Consider the following 21,011-nt stretch of genomic DNA (forward strand, 5'->3'; position numbering starts at 1 on the left):
AGGGCCTTCCCCTTTTTCGCTGACCCCCCACTTTACCAAGCATGGCATCCTTATCCAGGGAATGGTCCCTTCTGACAACATGACCAAAGCAGGGGAGACCAAGTGTGGCCACTCTCACTTCTCATACTTCAGAATACATTTGTTCCTTCTTCTGACAGTCCATGGTATTTTCAGCATTCTTCGCCAAAACCACAACTCAAATACATCAACTCTTCTTCGGTCTTCTTTGTTCATCATCCAGCTTTCACATGCATATGAGGAAACTGAAAATACCATGGCTTGGGTTAGGCGCAACTTAGTCTGCAAAGTAGTATCTTTGCTCGTCAGCACTTTAAAGCGGTCTTTTGCAGCAGATTTGCCCAGTGCAATATGTTGTCTGATTTCTTGACTACTGTTTCCATAGGTGTTGATTATGAATTCAAATAAAATGAAATCATCAACAACTTCAATCCTTTCTCCACTTATCATGATGTTGCTTTTTGGTCCAGTTGTGAGGATTTTTGTTTTCTTCGTGTTAAGGTGTAATTCATACTGTAGACTGTAGTCTTTAATCTTCATCAGTAGATTGGATCCTTCAAGTCGTCCTCATTTTCAGCAAGCAAGGTTGTGTCGACTGCATATCGTAGGTTGTTAACGAGTCTTCCTCTAATCCTGATGCTGCATTCTCCATATAGTCTAGCTTCCTGGACTTCATGTAGTCCAAGAAGTGGTTGTGGTTGTTGTTGTTGTTTGCCGTCGAGTCAGCCCTGACTCATAGCGACCCCTCCTTGGGTTTCTGAGGCAGTATCACTATGGAAGTAGATTGGCCTATCTTCCTTCCGAGGAGTGGCTGGTGGGTTTGAACCGCCAGCCTTCTGGTTAGCAGTCAAGTGCCTTAGGCACTATGCTACCAGAGCTCCTCCAAGAAGTGGTGGGTGACCCAAATTCAAATCCAAACCTTCGGGCTCCAAGTCCAGCTCTTCCACTGCCACCCAGCACTTCCTCCCTGGGTCCTGGGTGTCTGCCTTGTGGACCCCAGGTGTGAGGCAATGTGATCAAAGTTGGGGTACACCTTTGCCTCTAAAACATTCACCGGGGGCAGGACAAAGAAGGCACAGACCCACTCACGCAGAGAAGATGTAGAGGGCCTGTTGACAGGTCAATGGATCCAGCAGGAAGATGTGGTGACAAACTAGCTAACCCAGTGTTGGGCACGATTAATAAAGACCAGCATCCTGAACAAGGGAGGGCATAGATAGGCTGGCCGTCTCAGGAGGCCCCGCGTTCCTTAGTCCTGGAGCAATGCAGATCGAGGCTGGAGAATCTCTTGGGGGTTTGTAATTCTAGGAAAGGGTAAAACATTGACTCTAACTTGTCTGGTAGGGCTGGGGGCCTTTTGGAAAAAGGAGAGGAAGGGATTGTCGGCTGTCTTTATCCCTGCCCTGAGACATGTGGAAAGCCAGATGCATGGCTATCTGTTCAAATGAAGCAGGAGACACCAAAATGAGATAATGCTCCCAAGGTGAACTGGGTGGCAGTCAGCAGGCTTCAATGACAAGACTGCTTTCTTAGAGCAGAACTTTCCAGCAGAAATCTTGTAATGACTGTCTTCCTGCAGTCAGATCTCAATGTAACCTGGAATCAGGAAGTTAAGCCCCCAACTTCTGTGAACCAGGATTTCTAAAAGAATAGCAAGTTTATTTGCAAACATCATCCTTCTTGGTCGACGAAGCCCCATGGATGGGCCTCTCCAGAGCCCCACTCCTCTTTCACCCCCTCTCTGGTCTTCTCAGGCTTGAGGTACCAGCCTGTCCACCACAAGGCGGTGCTGGGCAAGTTTCCCCCCCCCCACTCCCCCACCCTGCAAGAGAATCTAGGTACCCTGAGGGCTTTACACAATGAGGTGCTTGGAGCATGGGGGAAGGGTGGCGAGAAGCTTGGCTTATTAGAACCCATGTGAGGAACACCAGGCCAGCTCCATATGGCGCGGAGTCTTCTGGGGAATCGCTTTGGGGATGGATCTTGTACATCTTCATTCTTCTGGCTTCAATGTTGTCACAGGAGCATTCAGGAAGCAGAGAACAGGAAGATGAAGTGTGGCCACAGATATGGTCCTAGTAGGATTCTCAGCGCAGTTCAATGCCACAGCTGAGGGCACACACATGTTCCAGCCATCAGACATCTTCTCTTCCCCCACAAGTTTACAGTCAATGGGGAAGACTAGAAGTTCCAAATATTGGTAATAGAAGGCAGGCGAGATTACTCCCCTATTGTACACCTGCACTGCCACGGGGGATAGGTGGGAAAGCTCTGCTGAAAAGCAGTCTGTAGAGCCGTGCCCAGCATGAGCCGAACAGCGGTGGGGATGTTTGGGATGGCCTTTGAAGTTGCCCAACGTGCGCACACACGTGTGTGTGTGTGTGTGTGTGTGTGCGCGCGCTGGCAGCGGTTTGGATGGGCCAGGAGGGGAGGACCCTAGGGGAAGAGCACACTGGAGGGATGGGTACTGAAGGGCCACATTGGGCAGGCTGGGACCTGGAAGCCAAAGGAGACTTACAAAGAGCTTTGTCTTGGCGGCACGCGCTCGCGTGCGGATGAGTGTGTGTGTGTGCGCGCGCACACACACACACATACATCTTGACCTTTAATCACACATGGACAGACACACAGTCACACATATTCTCACATACTTGGTCACAGGCATGCACGCATACCCAGCCCCACATACATCACGCACTCACACACCCTCAGCTCCTGGAAGTTGGTCCCCGTTCCAGCGACGGGGACGCCAAGGGCGGCCTGGGACCACTCCCCCACCGTGCCCAGGCCTGGCGGCTCCCTTCGTCTTTTACTCTCCCTGTCTCAACCCCCAGCTCCTGTGGCCCTTGCTTCTGGGTTTCATTTCCAGCTAGTGCTGCCTTTTTTCTCGCCCTGGCGTTTCCAACTTCCCCACCGCAGTTGTGGAAGAGGAAAGAGGAACCCGGAGAACGGGTGGGTCCCTGCTTCCTCTTTAGCATGCACTCCTGCAGGAACTTCGGATTGGCCTTCGGACTTCTCCCGCTTCCTCGCTGCCTCACCCATTCACGGAGGGTCACCTCAACTCCCAGTGCGCTAGGACCGAACACTCGGACTCGGCGGGAGCGGGGCAGAGACCTGAAAGGCCCTCGACCCCTCCCCAGCCTTGTCTATCCCCTCCCGGGGCCCGCCCACTGGTTCCTCGGCCCCTGCCGACTAGCTCCGCCCCCCTGCACCCTTTGGTCCCATCCCTCCTGGCTCCGCCCCATCCACATCCATTGTTCCCGCCCTTACCCACTAGCCCTGCCCATACAAACTTTGCTCCGCCCCCGCCCCGCCCTGTACATAGCCCCACCCACCAGACCCACCCTCCTGACTCCGCTCCGCCCACTGCTCCTGCCCCTGCTCACTAGCCCCACCCCCTGCACTTCCTGCCCAATAGTCTTGGTCCTCCCGGCCCCGCCTAGCTGGCTCCCCTCCTTCCCGCCCACCGGCCGGGAGTAAACAGCGTGCACAACAGACGCTTGGGATGGGTTCGGCTGCGAGCTACGCTATGAACTGGTTCCCTGAACATTAGCCGCCACTGCAGCTGTGCTTGCCCAGCCGCTGGGTCCTTGCCCAACTGGCACTGGTACTCGCTGCTTCTCCAAGCTTGGCCTTTGTGGGGCCAGCGTGGGTTTATGTTGGTGTGTGGCTCTATCACACTTGTGCTCTGGGTGCCTTTGTCCAGCCCCCCTTCCGTGGCGTGGCCCATTTTGAGAGCACTCGGGGCCTGCCGCCCCTCATGGACTGGGATTACTCTTGTAGGATCAAACCCCACGACATGTCAGGGGACTCGAGGCTCTCGGCCACACTGGGCCAGGGGTGGTGCCCGGTTCCCTGCTCACCAGGGCCAGCTTTCACTTTGCTAGAAGGTCCCTGGGCTCTACTGGTGGCCACGGGTGGATCCTGGGACCCAGATGCTGTGGGCTCCCCACCTCCACCATCCCAGTTCAGTTCCCGGCTGATAGAGCAGGAAGAATGAGAGCCGGCAGATAAGGGAGGCAGTGAGGCCTTCACCAAAAGCCTAAACTGCGCTCTGCCTCAGTTTTCCACCTGTGAAGTGGGGGCATGGATTGTAGGGATCATATTCAGAATGTAAGCAATCATTGTGAACACCTGCTTCACGGCTTGGTGGTGGCCAGAGGCTGAAGTAAGGTGAGGTCATAGGCAGAGAGCGAACTGAAGGAAAAACTCCCACCTTGAGTACCGCTTGCAATGCCATTGCCCAGGGCTTCCTGACAGAGGAGGTTTTACTGTCTCTTAGCCTAAACACACTCCTTAGTGATTGCTGTTTTTTCCTAGAACCAAACTAAAACCAAACTCACTGCCGGAGATGACTGATAGCGACCCTTCCTTGGGTTTCTGAGGCGGTATCACTATGGAAGTAGATCACCCAATCTTCCTTCCGAGAAGTGGCTGGTGGGTTTGAACCACCAGCCTACTGGTTAGCAGTCAAGTACGCCACCAGAGCTCATGTGATGTAGAAAGTGAACTAAATTTTTTAATGAGGGGGAGCACATGTTACCAATTTGTACACTTAAAAAAAAAAAGACATCACACCTCACATTATAGGGAAGCCAGTTGCTGCCCACCCCCCCTTTTATCTGGTTTGCCTGATTGGGTAAAGGAGCTTATTTTAATTTTTCTCCATCTTAGCGTTTAAGATGCTGCTCTTGTGCTGGGACAAGTTTCAGCGAGTCCTAGCTGCGGTTTCAAGCATGGCTTTTCCCATCCCGCCCGAAGGAGGAGAATGCAGAACGGAATTTCAAATTCTCATGCACTCCACACTTGACCATGACCTTTGGCTGACCCCTGAAACGACTGATCTGAGACAACCTTTAAATTTTAAACCAAAAATATCCCTTGAGGTCTTCTTGAAACCAAGTAATAGTGTAGCTTAACTATTAAAAAAAATAATAAAAGCTCTGTGGTGAGCATTCTGCTCTTTGAAGAACTATGTCTATGGGATCAAATGGACAACAGCAACTCGAAAGATTAGATAGGAACCTGGGCAGTGAGCTTATTTTAATGTGGGAGGGACAACGCAGGAGAGGAGGGTGAGAATAGCTGTACAACACGCAGAATGGAATCAGTCACCAAATTGTATGTGTAGAAACTGTTGAATTAGTATATGTTTTGCCGTATATATTCTTAACAATAAATAAATAAAATTGAGGGAAAAACGGTTCAGACTGAGGCCCCTTCACCTTGAGAATCATTTTCTGATTCTCAGGGAATAAACAGTGTGCTTCCGTGGTTTCCTCCAGTGTGCCCATGACCCCTGGCATTCCAGTCTATTCCCATGGCAACGCTTCTGTTTGGACTCCACTGGCCTCTAATTCTTCAGCAGCTGCTGCAGGTAGGAGGTTTCAGGGCTTTGTTAAGGGTGCAGAGTACACTGTACTGGTTAATTTCTTTCCTTCTCTTACAGCTTCTGAGCTCATTCGCAAAGTTCTACTATCTGCACCTCAGCGGGCTCATGGTAAATGTTGGCAGCGGGTAGAAGCCAGCAAGAAAAAAAGGTATGAGGGCTTTAGTTCATAAAGAACCAGACACTAATACGTAAATGACATTCGATGGGCACTTTATCCCGCTTCACATCTCAGTTATTAATAATTTTGCTTGGATTATCACACAACTAGGAGCTCTGGTAGCATAGTGCCTAAGGCACTTGACTGCTCACCAGAAGGCTGGCGGTTCAAACCCACCAGCCACTCCTCGGAAGGAAGGTTGGGCAATCCTACTTCCGTAGTGATACTGCCTCGGAAACCCAAGGAGGGGTCGCTATGAGTCGGGGCCGACTCGAAGGCACATAACAACAACAACAATCACACAACTGCTATCCAAGCTGCTGATGTATGAAAAAGTGCTCGGGAGTTAGGAATCAACCGAGGGCCCACTAGGAGATGGGAGACATTGGCAAGTCTCTTGCCCTCTCTGGACCACACTTTCCTCTTCTGTAAGGAAGAGTTTAGACTACTTCAGTGGTTCCTACTCTCTTTGCCACCAAGGATGTTTTTTGTTCTTTGTCCTCTTGTGGACCCAATTCACTTATTTATCCAACAAACATCTATTGAGCACCCACTGTATACCATGTATACCCCCTTGTGGCACTTACAGTCTGTTGTAAAAGATTTCATCTGCCAAGTATACTTTGGTTTCAGTTTAGTAGTAATTTGTGTTTTCTCATGGTGTAACCAGGATTACCTCATGAATGTGATTACAATTAGTGTCAAAAATCAAAGGAAGGTGATGGCAGAGGTAGCTGTTGCCACCTTACAGAGAGTACATACACTCAAGTGTACACACACCATTAGATTTTTAAAAATACTGAAAATTGCTCAGAACCCCTTAGTACATGTGTAGATCCCTAAGGCTTCAAGGACCTCAGTGCGAGGTGATTAGCTACAGCGGAGATCAACGAACTTTGCCTGAAAAACCCATATAGTAACTATTTCAGGCTCGGCAGAGCATTGGTTTCTGTCACAACTACTCTCTGCTGCTGCTGTAGTGGGAAAGCTGCCACAGACCAAATGAAGGAGCATGGCTGTGTGCCAGCAACAGTGCATTTATGGACACACATTTGAATTCCATATGATTTTCATGTCATGAAATAGTTCTTCGATTTTTTCAACCATTTAAAAGTGTAAATGAAGTATGAATGATTATTCTTAGCTCATGGGCTATACAGAAGCAGCTGGCAGGTCATATGTATGTGGCCTGCTGGCCACAGTCTACTGACTCCAGAGCTCCATCAACTGTGACATTAGGTGGTTCTAATCCTGCCTCCTTGTACAGATGAAGCCCAGACTTCCTGCTACCCAGTCCATATCCTCTTCTATGCTCCAAGCTGCTGGTTTTGTCATGATTTCAGAGGAGGTCTTTGTGTCCATGCAGCGCAGAAAATAGATGTGTGATCAGCTGCCTAATCTAGGCATTTACCATGTAAGGCCAGCGCTCTTATTAGCAGCTAGTGGCAACCTAATTCTGTCAAGCCTGACCCTGGGCTTACGCACCCTTTTCGTTTAGCCCTCTCTCGGGTTGCCAAGGCCCAGCAGGCCCATCTGTCCGTACTATTTGAGTCCCTGCTGTCTCATTGGCAGCTTTCTGAGCAGCTGCAAAATATGTTTGTAACTTTAAGTGGAAGTTGGGGTCACTGGCATCGGGCCGGAACAGGCACTCTCGGCAAGGACTCCTTCACCTCTACCAGTCTCTAGTTTTAAGGACGAGGGTGAGTCTTACACCAACTCCTCCCCGTTGCCGTCCACGGCGGGTAATTATTCGTGAGAGTTTGCTAAAGGGCTGGGGGAATATAACGTGCATTTCTTTTTCGTGTTGTCGCTCTCGTCGGATCTGCTTAGTTGCCTAGCACCGCAGTCGCCTGTCTGGTCGTCCTTCACGCCTTGGCGGTCCTGGGCGCGTTCCAGCCTCAGCTTGGAGAGAGGGGCCGGGACGACGGGGACCAGAGCTGGTTGCGCGCGCTCGGGGGGCGGCGGCCGCGCCGCCAGCCCCAGGGGACCATGCTGCGCGGCAAGGCCCGACTCAATGTGGAATGGCTAGGCCACTCGCCGGGACTGCTCCTCGAGCGCAGGCCGCCCCTGGCAGGGCACACGCTGCGCCGCACCAGCCGGTAAGTCACGTGAGCGCCCGCGCCGGGCTTACGTCACTTCGCCGCGCCGCGCCGCGCCTGCGCCTTGGCCCCTCCGGCACTTCCGGGCGGCCCGGCCGCTCTGTCGCCCGCGAGCGCAGCGAGCGCGGCCAGCAACCCCTGCCGCTCAGCCGGCGCCGCAATGGAGCGCTTGGACAAAGCCGCGCTGAACGCCCTGCAGCCGCCCGACTTCAGGTACTCCGAGCGGGGCGTGGGGAGGCCGGCTGCGGCCCGGGGGCTCTCAGGGGAGCCGGCCGGGCCTGCGCTCGCGTTCGGGGGGCTGGGGCAGCAGGCTTGCTGCTAGCTCCCGCTTCCGCCGTGCGCTTCCTCCTGGTCGCTGTCTGAGGGCAGGAACCTGGGCTGCTTGACCGCCCCCTCCCTTGCAGGGCTTGCCCTGTGAGGGCGTGGTGACTGTTGGCTGGAGGAATGCACAGGTGGAAGGGAGGAGGGGCAGCCTCGGGTGGGAGACTGGTGCCCCTGGGGAGTCAGTAGGCGGCGGCTGAGAGAAGGAATGGGATGGGGAGCCGGTAGGCCAGGGGGTGGGCAGGGAGCTCGCCACCATTGACAGCACGGCCTCCTGCGTGTCTGGGTGCTTCGTTGCCGGTGATGATGTGGATACTCAGGAAAAGTAAGTCGCCGAAGATCACAGGCCACACGGTTGGCAAGTGGCAAAGCTGCCATTTGAGCAGGCCTGTGAGCTTCCCACCCCCTCACAATGCCAGTCTGGGCATTTTTCCTACTACTACAAGGGTGTTGTTAGGTGCCGTGGAGTCGGCTCCCACTCCTAGCGACAGTATGTACAACAGAACAAAACCCTGTCCAGTCCCGGGCCAGCCCCACAATCGTTGCTGTACCTGAGCCCATCGCTGCAGCCACATAGTCAGTCCATCTCGTTGAGGGCTTTCCTCTTATTCGTCGACTCTCCACTTTACCGAGCATGACAAACTTCCAACCACTTCTTATTATTATTGATAGCGTAGTACCTAAGGCACTTGACTGCTAACCAGAAGGCTGGCGGTTCAAACCCACCAGCCACTCCTTGGAAGAAAGGTTGGACAATCTACTTCCATAGTGATACCGCTTTGGAAACCCAAAGAGGGGTCTGCTATGAGTTGGATCTGACTCAATGGCACCTAACAACAATAACAAAGTTAGAACACACTCGCTCCACTGGACTGACTCTGGTGTTTCCTAATGGAATCCGCAGTGGGAACATACTTTCGAGTGGACGCCTTACTTGCCACAAAAGGGAGTGTGGTACGCTCTCTGCTCAGTGTTTGCTGTGGAAGCCACGGGAAGCGGGTGAACTTGAGGTGACACTGAGCGTGGGGGCACGTAAGCCTCAGCCTGAATGTTGTCCTTAGTGTGAGATATTGTTAATTCTGGCCCTTCCCAGTCCTCGTCTGTAAAGTGTCAGTGACACGGGATCGGAGATGCAGGGAGGAAATCAGTTCAGGGCATCAGGTGCTTTGTTTTGGAGTAAACCACCATTCCTGCCCAGGCTGCCTTGTGCCAGCAGTGGCAAGAGCTGCAGTGGGCTGGGACTGGAAACTGAGGTGAAAGTGTCCTATACAAGCTGGAGGATGTTTCCTGGTTTTCAGACATCGGTACATTGATGTTTGCCTTTCTACCTAGTCTCATATTTGTGAGGTTATAAACCAGAACAAGAAGCTCTGGTGGCGTAGTACCTAAGGCATTTGACTGCTAACCAGAAGGCTGGCGGTTCAAACCTACCAAGTGCTCCACAGAAGGAAGGTTGGAAACCCAAGGAGAGGTCTCTATGAGCTGGATCCAACCCGATGGCAGTGAGGTTTTTGGCAAGTGAGAGAAAAGGAGCTCAGCTGGTACAGTGGTTGAAACATTCGGCTGCTAACCAAAAGGTCAGTGGTTTGAACCCACCATCCACTCTGCAGGAGAAAGATAAGGTAGTTTGCTTCCGTAAAAATTTTCAGCTTTGGAAACTATAGAGGCTGTTGTACTCTGTCCTCTAGGGTCACTATGAGTTGGAATCCATTCGATGGCAATGGGTTTAATCCAGAAAAAGGCAGGAGCCCTGATGGCGTAATGATTAAGGTAACTGAAAGGTTAGTGTTTCAAACTCACCACTGGCTCCGAGAGAGGACAGACCAGGAGACCTGCTCCTGTAAACATTTGTTGTCACCGTGTGCCCCGTGGGGTTTTCCAGGCTGTGGTCTTTAGTGAAGTAGGTGGTTGTGGGTTCAAACCAGCCAGCCTTTTGGATAGCAGCCAGGCGCTTACCCACTGCAATACCAGGGCTCCTTCCACAACGATTACAGCCTAGGAAACCCTATGGGGCAGTTCTGCTCTGTCCTATAGGGTCAGAATCCACTCGATAGCACATACAGCAGCCACGAGCTAGAGAAACAGCCCAAGGTTTTGAAACTTAAGGTAAACACAGAAGTGAGAGGGAATTGGAAGAAAAGAGGCTGACTGTGTAGGGGCTAGAAATTAACACGCGGCAAAGCAGACTTGGCTGTTGGTAGTGGGATTGTGGTTCTGTTTACTGTGAAATCTTATATGATAATAAATCTTTTCCCAAAGGCCAGGCTGGTAAGAGAGAATGTAAAGAACAAGGAGCTGTGGTATACAGTGCCTAAGGCATTTGACTGCTAAGCAGAAGGCTGGTGGTTCAAACCCATAGCTAATTCTGCAGAAGGAAGATGGAGTAATCTACTTCTGTAAATTTACCGCCTCAGAAACCCAGTGGGGGTTGCTATGAGTCAGCATGGACTTGATGGCAGTGGGTAGTCTCAGGAACAGGATAACCAGTTAACTCTCCCTTTCTCTAGTTTTTCTAAACGTTGTCCCTTTATCTGAAATTTGGGTACCCGAAACATACCCTTTAATTCACCTTAGAAGCACAAAGGTCGTGTGCTTAACTGGGTGGCTCGTCAAAGCAGTGGCCACGTAGTGACTTTTTGTATGTTGTGTCGAATTGTTACTAGGCACACTCGGCATCTTCGTGAAGAGTGACGCGGTAAATTGCTGCAGCATTTTAGTGCTGGGGGCCCGCTGGGGTCTTGTGAAAGTGAGAGAGCTTGTGTTTACAAGGGTTGTATGATTTACTGACCACCAGAAAGCCATTGGGAAGTTCCAAAAGAAAAAGCTTGCATTTGAATTTAATTTGAATTTCATCCTTTTGAGTGCCTCTTTCTGTGTATGCTTCCCACGGTTGAGGACTGTGTCAGTAGTAGGTTAGGGTAGTGCAGACAGAGGGTGCCTTGGAAGGCAGGGCCTGGCAGTTACTTCTGGAAAAGCAGCCATTGAGAGTCCACGGGGCACTGTCCTGCTCAGACACATGTAGGGTTGCCTTGAGTCAGAATCGACTCGGTGGCAGCTGGTTTGGTTCTACAGGTGTGCACCACACAGCATCAGTACAGTCGACGCCTGATTGCGCATATGTCCGTGCTCCCGTAAGTTTATAATAGAGCTTAGAAATTCCAGTTGGCGAACAAGACCCAGTGGCCATACTTCACTGCATACTGTCAATCCTGTGTCTCTGGTCCTGTGTCCGTCTGGGCCCTGGGGCAGCAGGCGGCAGGGGCACCTGCGCCTCTCCGAAGCTGCTCCCTGCTTGAGAGCTGTGTGCCATGCCTAGCCCAAAGCGCGGCTCTCCCCGTGGGTGCTAGGGGCTGCTGGCAGCCTGGGCCGCAGTGGTGGGAGGAGGAGCAGGGGCAATGGAAGAGCTTAAGGGGCGGGGAGGGGGAGGCAAGCAGGGAGAAAGGGGGGGGAGGGAGCTTTTGGCGCGCCGTGGCTCTCAGAGACCAGGCAGCGACCACCACGCAGGATTGGCAGCGGTGGAGCCAGAATTTCCATGCAGTCCCTGGGTGTGGTGGCGAGTCCCAGGCCGATCCTGCATGCAGCTCTCCTCATAGAACACTGGGCATGCAGGGCTTTGAACTGGTTCACAACAACTTGGTAATTGCTGTTGTAAACAAGGCCTGCGCATGCGTTGCGTAGCAACCAGATCTGTTGCCCATGGAATTTTGACCCAAGTAGGAAACAGACAGCTGTGCCCCACGCAAGATGGCGGCAGACTGCGTGACTTTGAATTTGTGTTGCTCTCCAGATAGATGCCTGCCAGGAACCAGCCTCCTGCATCAGGCTCCTGGCACTTTGCGGATTTAGCTGCTATGCGGTGCATATGTGGCCCTTCTTTACAATGGCAGTAACTGAATTGAACCATTTTGAACTGGTTCCAAGCCCTGGATGTTCACACGGCATCCAAATCACAAAACGTCCTATTTCACTGACTGTACCATGGACAGTAAGCAGCGCATACCTGCCTTGGGGTATGTGCTCAAAAATGATTTTGTTTAGCAATGGATCAAAAGTTTTAACTGGGTCAAAAAAGTTGGAAGACCATTGATAAAACACTGAGGTATTCCCTTTTCTGGGCTGCCAGAAACCCCTCAGCCCATTGTATACCCAGTTTTAATAACTCTTTAGTGATGTGGCGGTTGCTAGTCAGAAGGTCAGTGTTTGAACCCACCAGCTGCTCCACGGAATAAAGATGAGGCAGTGTGCTTTCATAAAGATTGACAGCCTTGGAAACCCAGTGGGGGTCGCTGCAGTCAGCGTTGACCCGCGGCAGTGAGTGAGTGAGGGGCCCGGGTTTGCTGTGGGTGCAGACAGCTGCACGGGACTGTCTCGGAAGCACACTGCTCTGTTAGCGTTGTAATAACTGGTGTGAACTAGATGTGCTTGGATCCCAGAGCAGAGGAGAGTTTAGTCTGTCTAGCTACCTGAGGAAAGGTACATGGAAGAGGCTATTTTTCTTCTGTTCCTTGGAGGCTGGGCTGCCTCCTTCCTAAAGGTACAGGTAAAAACTTCAGTGGTACCTCAAGCTGAGGATCACCAGAAAGAGAAGACTGTATTTTTTTTTTAAAATTGTGATTTGGGTGAAGTGAAAATTTACAGAGCAAATTCACTTTCCATACAGCAGTTCACATACACTCTGTCTCCTGACATTGACTACAATTTACCCCAATGCAGCAGCTCCCCTCCCACTTCCTCCTGATAGTTAGCCTCTTCCCTGTATCCATCCCTCCATGCACCCCTGCCCCCTGAGCTGTCTCCCTGTGCATTAACAGCCCTTCTTTCTCCCATGATTGTTCTCTCCAACGAGTGTATCTACCTCAGGGAAATGTTCACCTCCTATGTTTGTCTTCTGTTTGGCTGGAAGCCACAGGTGTGGGTTCAATTCCAGACCTGAAGTGCATCTAGGGGCCATAGTCTCAGGGGTTCCACAAAGCTCTATCAGACCAGCAAACCTGGTCCCCCCCCCTTTTTTTTAGACGGTATTTTTTGCAAAAAGCATACCCTGATAAGTAACGCACACATGCGTGCACACACACAGCATGGTCGTGACGAAATTATGTAAAAGATAAAGTTCTGAGATAGCACACCCATGCGTATGCTGTGCATGTCTCATGACGTTTCCAGAAATGAATTTTGACCTCATTCACCCTCATTCACTAGTCCGAAAATGCGCATTGTGATCATATTTGTATAATAAAGGTGTAAGCCATGGTCAGGAAGCCATGGATTGAGTTTGGTAGTACCCCAGTAATCACAAAATCTAACAATTGAAGCTGAGTTTGCTTCTGTTCGATTAAGTTGATAATTATGTCCCTGTTGCTTTTGATCCTACTGAAGCCTGTCCATAAATCACGTGCTGTCACTTGAAGCATAGAGAAAGCAAAATGTGGACTGGCGTCAGTGCATCAAGTAGCTGTCAGTAGGATTCTCAGTTCAGTCTGCGTTGACATAATTACCACCGCTGTCTCTGACTCTGGCTTTTAATTGGAGGAGTAAACAAAGCAAAAGTGATAAATAATCACTCTTGGCTTCAACAGTTGGAAACCTCATCAGATCATCTTAAGTGAAACTATAAGCTGTGTGAGGTCTGCTTATTTCGTAGTCTGATTAGGACTTTGTGTGTGTGTGTTGTGTGTGTGTGTGTGTGAATTGGGTGAACACTTACAGAGCGAATTGGTTTTCCATTCAACACTTTATGCACATCCTGTTTCGTGACGTTCATTGCAATTCCCACAGTGTAACAACTCTTCCCACTTCCTCCCTGTGGTTACCATTTCCCTTCATGTTTCTTTCCTACCCCTTCCTGCCTTCTGAGCTTGATCCCTAAGCAAATGCTACCTTTTGATCTCATATGATCGATTGTTCTAATGAGTGCATACCTTCCTGGTGTTACTGTTCACCTTATAGGACTGTCTGTCGTTTGGCTGAAAGTTGGGCCACTTATTACCATCAATGTCTTTGATCACTGGTGGTCAGTCACCTTAGTCATGTACTTGTGAGTATATAAAAGACCCTTGGTTCTTGTATACCTCACATTTAAATTTTGTGAGGATTTCCTAGAACCAGCCTGTTATCCATTATATGATGCACATTTTTTCAGGTTATAGATTTAAATCTTTGAACCCTTTAGGATCATGTCAAGAATTAAATGCAAGTCTTACACCATCAACTTCAAACTGAAAGTCATTTTAAGGGCAGAAGAAACAGGCAACAGAGCAGCAGTGAGAGAGTTCAAGGTCGGAGAGTTGTCCATTCATGAATGAGATAGGAGAAAAGAGAGGTGGAGAAAATGAGTCCCATGAAAATACATGTGTCTTGAGCCAAAAGGGAAATGTCCGGAGTTGGAGAATGACTTGAAAGAGTGGGTTATTTCTCGAAGGGAACGAAATCAAGCTGTCTCCACTGTCCCAACAGAGATCGAAGTGAAGCTTCTGGCAAATGAAAGAAGACCCCCAGATTTCAAAGCAGGGTTCACCTGGATTTCTAAATTCATGGAAGGGCATGGCCCTTTCACTGGAATGAGAACCACTGGAAGCCAGTGACTTCAGGTGACTGGGAGCAAAAGAGAGTCAATTTCTGCAAATTCATCACCAAAGAAATCTCTGAACTTGTATCTCTGCAAAGGATGTAATTAAGATGGATAAGGTCTGATGCCTTTTGACACTCCAGCCACGAGAACTTTAGCTACTTCAAGAATGAAAACCGTAGCCATTACAACCACTGGGCCTGAAACGGTTTGCTTCACTGTAGTCCTTGGTTGCGCTGTGAATAGGGTAAAAGCAAAGCCGAGGGTGATTTTCAAGAGATTTACCATGCCCCATAAAAAACTGCCCACCAGTGTGTTGTCATTGTCATAAAAGAGGTGGATGGATGTTGATGTTAGGAAAGTGTGAGTAGATACATGTTTTAAGGCCAGGCCGATGGGGGAGAGGGGTTCTTTTTGAAGAAGTCGTTTCTAATTTTTGATGCCATGCCTGCTCACAAAGAAAAAAAGTTCAAAATGACAAGCTGATGCCCATATAGTAGTCATACCTTGTGACCTTACCTATAAGCTGCAGCTACTAGATACAGTGGTCAGCCGCTCAGTCGTGATGTTCGTGAGGAGCGAGTGGGATGAATGAAAGCAGTCTGGGACTCATGAGTTCACACCATCAGGATGACTGAAGCAGGTGACGTTTACAGAAGTCTGCTTCGGGGAAAATAACCCCGGGACCGTCTGTAATAGCTTCAGAAAGGCTGGGATTGTGTGCCAGCAGAAGACCCGTGGCGAAGGTGAAGACACCGCAAGTAGTGATGATAATGACTTCAGTTCACAAGTCACAGAAGAGCAGTTGCAGGCAGCTCTGAGATGTTTCAGTGATGGCAGTGAAGAGGGCCGGGACTTTGAAGGGTTCCAGGACTCAGGTGATGGTGGTAATGAATGAATACACCGAAGTGGCACACTTCAAGGTGAAAAGACAGTTTCTTCTGATGATGACTATTTGTTGATTTCAAAGACATTGATGATCAAAAATGGTGTTTCAGTTTAAGATTTATGAAAGCAGTAAAGTATAAACCATATCTTGTTCTTGTAGTTTCAGGCCCAGGATCATTTCTTACTCATTTCCAGCTCTTCGTTCACTGCTGCTCTTTGATTTCAACACGGTGTCCCATCTCATCACAAGCCTGTTCAGTTCACCATTGGTTACACTTGGTTTAGGGAAATATGTACCTTAAATAAAGTCACTATGAGATTAGATTTACTCTGGTAACTTTAAAGCCATTAGACAGAAAAACAAAATCGAAATGGAAGTCAGCACTGTTTTAAAAACTATTGGTATAGTGCACTCGCGAAGATAACCCGTGGGGCTGTCTGATTTCCCAAGATGTTAAATGTGTGCATTATTTCCATAAATACACAGGAAGTTCAAGGGTTAACCATGGGGATACAAGTAGAAGTGTGTTAAGGTAGTCTGAGGCTGCTTCCTTTGTTTTCTTTCAAAGGGGCCTTCAACTGAATGGATGAAGCTCTGGGGCTCGCTGCTTCTCTCGTGAGAGGCAGCAGCCTGCGTCCACGGCGGCTGGCAGCTCTCTCCAGTTTCGCTGTCAGCCGTGGTGCTCGTAGCAGTTTCTGGGAGCAGCTGCCGGCCAGCCGATGGACGGAGGTAGTGAGGAGGCAGTGAAGACATGGAGGAACATTTTGGAAGTGGGATAAATACCTTTGTTTTACTGTTTTCTCTAGAGTCCGCTATCATTTGCACATTTTTAAGCATAATTAGGACAGTGCATCGGGTCAGCACGGTTTTTCTGTGAAGGGCCAGGTGGCCTGGCGGCTCCTCAGTCCTGCCTTTGAATCATCCTCACAGTTATTTGTAATATCTCCGTCTGTTGATGGACCGAACGTAAAACATCATTTTCCTGTTGAACATTTTTACGTTATCCAATTTTTGCTTTGCACTTTTAGATTGATGTTTACATTGCTAATGCTTTAAGTAGCAATTTGTCAGACATCTGTTTCATTCTTTTAAGGAATTTTAGAAGCTTTTTTGCATTCTTAGGAGTATTATTGCCGCATTTAGGGACACAATTTTTCCATTGGAATATTTGTTGGATTTTAAGATAGTGTGCAGACAGACAGAAGTCACGGACTAGCAGATGCTGTTACATCAGACCTGTAGTGCACCGTTTGGCTGGGCGCGGCTGGAACGGGCCTGCAGCCACCACTCGTGGGGGCGCTTATGTCCCTTGGCTGCGGCAGACTTTGCAGCCGCTTTTCCGTGGGAGACTCTCATGTCTCGCGGGCCCCGTGTCCAGCCTGGTTGACGGGATGCTTTAAGAACGTCTGTTAGTGGTTTTCAGTGTATCCACTCCCTCGCCTCCGGGCTGGTCCAGTCGGTAATTAGGGTTTCGGCATTGTGTAGTGCTTTGGAGATTGGGACCGCCGTCATACTCCCTTGCTCACTGCATCTTAATGGCAGTCTCTTGGAGGTGAGGTGGCGGTTGGATCTCCAGTCAGAGCCCGTGGCTCCCTGCGGGCCGCTTAGGAACGGGGCCAGCAGATGCTGATTTTCTTTGTCTCATTTATTCCAGGAGTGAAAGTTCATTAGCATCTACCCTGAAGACGCTCCTGTTCTTCACAGCCTTGATGATCACCGTTCCTATCGGGTTATATTTCACGACTAAATCGTACATATTTGAAGGTAATCTGAGACACATATCATGAGACATTTTCCCCTCCATGTATTTATTCAAGATCTCACGCTTTTATGACCTCTTTATAGCTGCAAACTGGGCAGTCGCTTTTGCTTTTCCAAAAATCCTGCTCAGAGTCTTACTTTGGGATATGTACCCTTATTTGCAGTTTTTTTTCAGCTTGACATCTTACTTGCTTATGAGTTTCTGTCACATTGCTTGCAGATCCTTGTCCCTTTGAAAGCCTGTCACCGAGGGCTCGCACTCAGCTGTGATGCTGAGCGAGTTTCTGAGCTTAGAGACTGAGATGGCCTAGGAAGGAAGGCCTGCTGACGTGCGTCCCGAAATTGACCCACGTCTACCCGGCCCGCAGCCGGGCGGGGGCCGGTGCAGGGCCGAGCACCAGTTAACGGCCCACGTCTGGCCAGCCCACATCTGCCCGGCCCACAGCCGGTCAGGGGCCGGTGCAGGGCTGAGCCCGGTTAGCTCCCTTGTGCATGGCTCCCAGGGCAGGGGGGAAATTGGCTCAGCAGCAGCTGACAGTATGGCCGTCCCCTTTGGTGGCAGCCGTGGGAAGGAAGAGAAAATGAAGTTCTCCTTTTGATGTTGGAGTCTCTAGATGGAGTTGGTTTTCTTTCAGAACTGTCTTCTTGGCGGGTGGCATCGCAGGTCCTGGATTCGCGCCCTCCCTGTGTGGTTTCAGAACCGCCTGGCGAGGTCAGTGTCGGGAGCTGCTGTGGCTCGGCCCGGCCCCCGGCAGCCCCGCGTGTTACAGAGTAGACCCGGCCGCAGGGTGTTACTGGCCGTCGACTCTGCAGAAGCCTGTCGGCAGGGCTTTGTTCCGCACAGTTGCTGGGCACCTTCAGACCACCTCCCTCGAGGGTAGCAGCAGCTCGCAAACCGCTGGTACCACCCAGGTCCTGAGGAGGCAAATCCGTGGCTAATGAAAGGCAGCGTGCTTTGGTGTTTGTATTTTGTAAACTTGGGGAATCAATTGGAAACCTTTTTGTCTTGTAGGCGCCTTGGGCATGTCCAGTCGGGACAGCTACTTCTACGCAGCCATCGTGGCAGTGGTTGCCGTGCACGTGGTGCTGGCCCTCTTTCTGTACGTGGCGTGGAATGAAGGCTCGCGACAGTGGCGGGAAGGCAAACAGGATTAACGAGAACACCACCGTTTGATGGCATTCACTCTGTTTTTCTAAAAATGCAAATGCTTCTGAGGGCAGTGATGATTATGATAAATTGAAAGAACACGTTGAAATAAATCTTAAGGAGTCACGTTTGACTAGTGTCAATGTCGGTCCTTCTCATATGTGGTTTGTGCACACAGTTTTAATGCCACAAGCCTCTCATTTGCAGAAGAGGCTCTGGAAAAGTTTAGTTCCACGCAGCTCTGGGGAGAATTGCACTACCTTACAAGCAAACATGTCTGTCACTGTCTTGTCTTGTGGTTGGGTTTGCGTGGTACTCTTCTGCATATGTGATGGTTGACACCAATGAGTAAATGGAGGCTTTGATGCTGGAACATGTGTCCTAACTCTTGACAACACCAGGGCATTGAAGTTTCTTTTTCTTTTATAGCTCTCTTCCCATTTCCCCTCTCTGGTTACGCCTTTCCTGTGTGCTGTGGAGTTTTTATTTTAAATTTCCTCTGAAAAGTTGTTTCAATTGTAGACACTGGAGTTAATCCCAGTGCCACTGAGGAATTCTGCATAAAGTATAATTCCCAGTCGGTGGGGTTCTATTTTTTTTTTTACATTATTTTCTAGGAAAACTAGGATATATCAGCCCATTCATGGTAAAAGGACTTTGCTTTACTGAAGGCTGCAGAGAACGAAGCAGGTCGTAGCCCATCCTTGAGATATTTTCCTGAGTCTAGGTTTTTCAGCCATTTGGCGCCACCTGTGTGTAATCTCCCAACAAGCCGCCTAAATGTGTTTTCTGTCATAATCTGTGTTTACTGTGGAAAATGGGAAAGCGCATGTAATGTTAAGACAATTTGAATTTCCCTTAATTTGGCCACTTGAAAATGACTGCTGTTTTGCTTTGTACCCTATGTGCAATTTTGAGAGCCATTCCTTCATGCTAGTTCAGCGCTAGTAAAATACATGCTACCTTTACTCTTTTAACTGGACATCTCATTGTTCAAACTTTATGCCTTTGCTCATCCCAACACAATGGCCCTTGCTTAAGTGTTGGCCATTACCCATGCATTTGTTCACCCTTACCATTTATTCTGTTGCAGAACTGGACTAAAGAAATTGAGAAACGCTTAGGCAGAAGAGTCAAGTAGGCATTTGTGTTTATGTAATTGTTGAGAAAAATTAGAGATGAGTATGATGATGATTGTAGGACTTTTATAGTTAAGTGGTGTCTACAGTTTAAATGTCTTTAAGTAGTTACTCTCAATGTAACGTGTTTGACAAAGTCTACAATTTCAGTATAATGATGTTTGAGTGTTTGCTTGATTTCTAGACAGTCCCCTCTTTAGATGCCCTGTCATACTTAAAAGTGTTGTCCTCAATTTTTTTTTTTAATACAATGCCACAATTTGTCTTGTACTTTGGGGAGCTTCACTGTCACATGTTAATGTCCAGTGCTAGATTATTTTGTTTGGTTTCAGACATTTGCCATGTAGATCATGATGGGGTGTTTTTTTTCTGTGAGTATTTAGAGTTGTTTCCTTTTGGTAATAATTACCAACTATCTTAAAGTTAGACTTGGTGTCAGGTTGACACTTGGCATTATTACAAATTAGGCTTGTTTCCCAACCAGTTAGTTTTTCCCTAGAGATTGAATGTTTACTCACCAGTTTGCTGCTTTCTTAACTATATGAAATAACGTGGTATTTAACAAATAGATTTATTTTTCAAGATGTTTCACTTGTTTCCTCTTGAACGGTGTATATGCTCCGTGAAATATAAAAAGGAAGGCTATAATTTGAGCCCTTATAAATGTTTTAAGTGAGGAGTATGTTCACTGTTGTTTGAAAATCGATAGTAAGGGATAACCAGAATTGGGAAGCGCACCTTAGATTGTCAGTCCCGGCTGTGACAGTGCTCTCCTCACCTCCTGCTGTGCTGCAGACGGAGCCACGTGCACCTGGGGTCTTCAGCGCTGTTGATGGCCCGCGGTTTCCACGCGCTAGTAGAATTCAGTGCTGAGTTGTTACTGAGGAAATTTAAACCTCTGTAAAAAAAAACCACAAACCTTTGTAGTGGGTCACGGGAATCTAACAGAAATGCATAGGAAGGATGAACACGGGGAACTTGGCGTCATCAGAAGCTCCCCAGCTTGGCCAAAGGTGACTTGTTTGGTGTTTATTTTCCATTTCCATATAAATTTATAGCTACGGCTAGTGTGCCCAAGGAGGCCAGTAGAAACAATTAAACAGATGAGGTGTACCCAAAGAAAGATTAAGGGGAAGGTGCACCAAGCAAAGGATTTCTCCCCTGTTTGAAACTTGCCATGTGGGTATTTCTAGTCTTCAGACAAGGTAGTGTTCATGGTGTCACGCTCAAGTGAAGCTGTGGACTTGCTGGGGCCATTTGATGGAGCTCGGGTTTGGCCCTGGTCTTAGGCCAGCAGCAGGGTTCTCGGCTGTCCAGTGCTCTGTGTAGTCCACGAGACTAGTACAGCTTTCTAAATTCAGGCTTGACTCCTAAGTTGAGACCGTTTTCCGGTCACTAGGCTGAAGCAGCTCGTTAGGAACTTGCTGCAAAGGAAGACAGGGTCAGCTTTGTTTGCAGAGATTTGGGGAATCTCAAGATGAATGTTCCGTGTGGTCTAGAAATGGCTTCGTCCTTTCTACAGT

General features: G+C 49.1%; 1 protein-coding gene across 1 annotated transcript; it reads left to right on the top strand.

Annotated features, from left to right (window-relative positions):
• Window positions 1-7,826: 7,826 nt before the first annotated feature.
• On the top strand, window positions 7,827-18,357 carry VMA21 (vacuolar ATPase assembly factor VMA21). The gene is made up of 3 exons (XM_007955625.1): window positions 7,827-7,879; window positions 17,096-17,205; window positions 18,215-18,357. Exons 1-3 carry the CDS (start codon window positions 7,827-7,829, stop codon window positions 18,355-18,357), a joined length of 306 nt encoding a protein of 101 aa, XP_007953816.1.
• The last annotated feature ends 2,654 nt before the right edge of the window (window positions 18,358-21,011 follow it).

The sequence above is a fragment of the Orycteropus afer genome, unplaced genomic scaffold (assembly GCF_000298275.1).
Source record: "Orycteropus afer afer isolate SDZICR_OR568_19922 unplaced genomic scaffold, OryAfe1.0 scaffold00519, whole genome shotgun sequence".
NCBI classification, from domain to species: Eukaryota; Metazoa; Chordata; class Mammalia; order Tubulidentata; family Orycteropodidae; genus Orycteropus; species Orycteropus afer.

What these genes read in the sequence shown, in the direction of transcription:
- VMA21 (XM_007955625.1), top strand. Translation starts at nt 7,827, where the DNA reads ATGGAGCGCTTGGACAAAGCCGCGCTGAACGCCCTGCAGCCGCCCGAC. An exon ending in CTGCAGCCGCCCGACTTCAG is followed by an intron (nt 7,880 to 17,095) that starts GTACTCCGAGCG and finishes CATTTATTCCAG; the next exon opens with GAGTGAAAGTTCATTAGCAT. An exon ending in TAAATCGTACATATTTGAAG is followed by an intron (nt 17,206 to 18,214) that starts GTAATCTGAGAC and finishes TTTGTCTTGTAG; the next exon opens with GCGCCTTGGGCATGTCCAGT.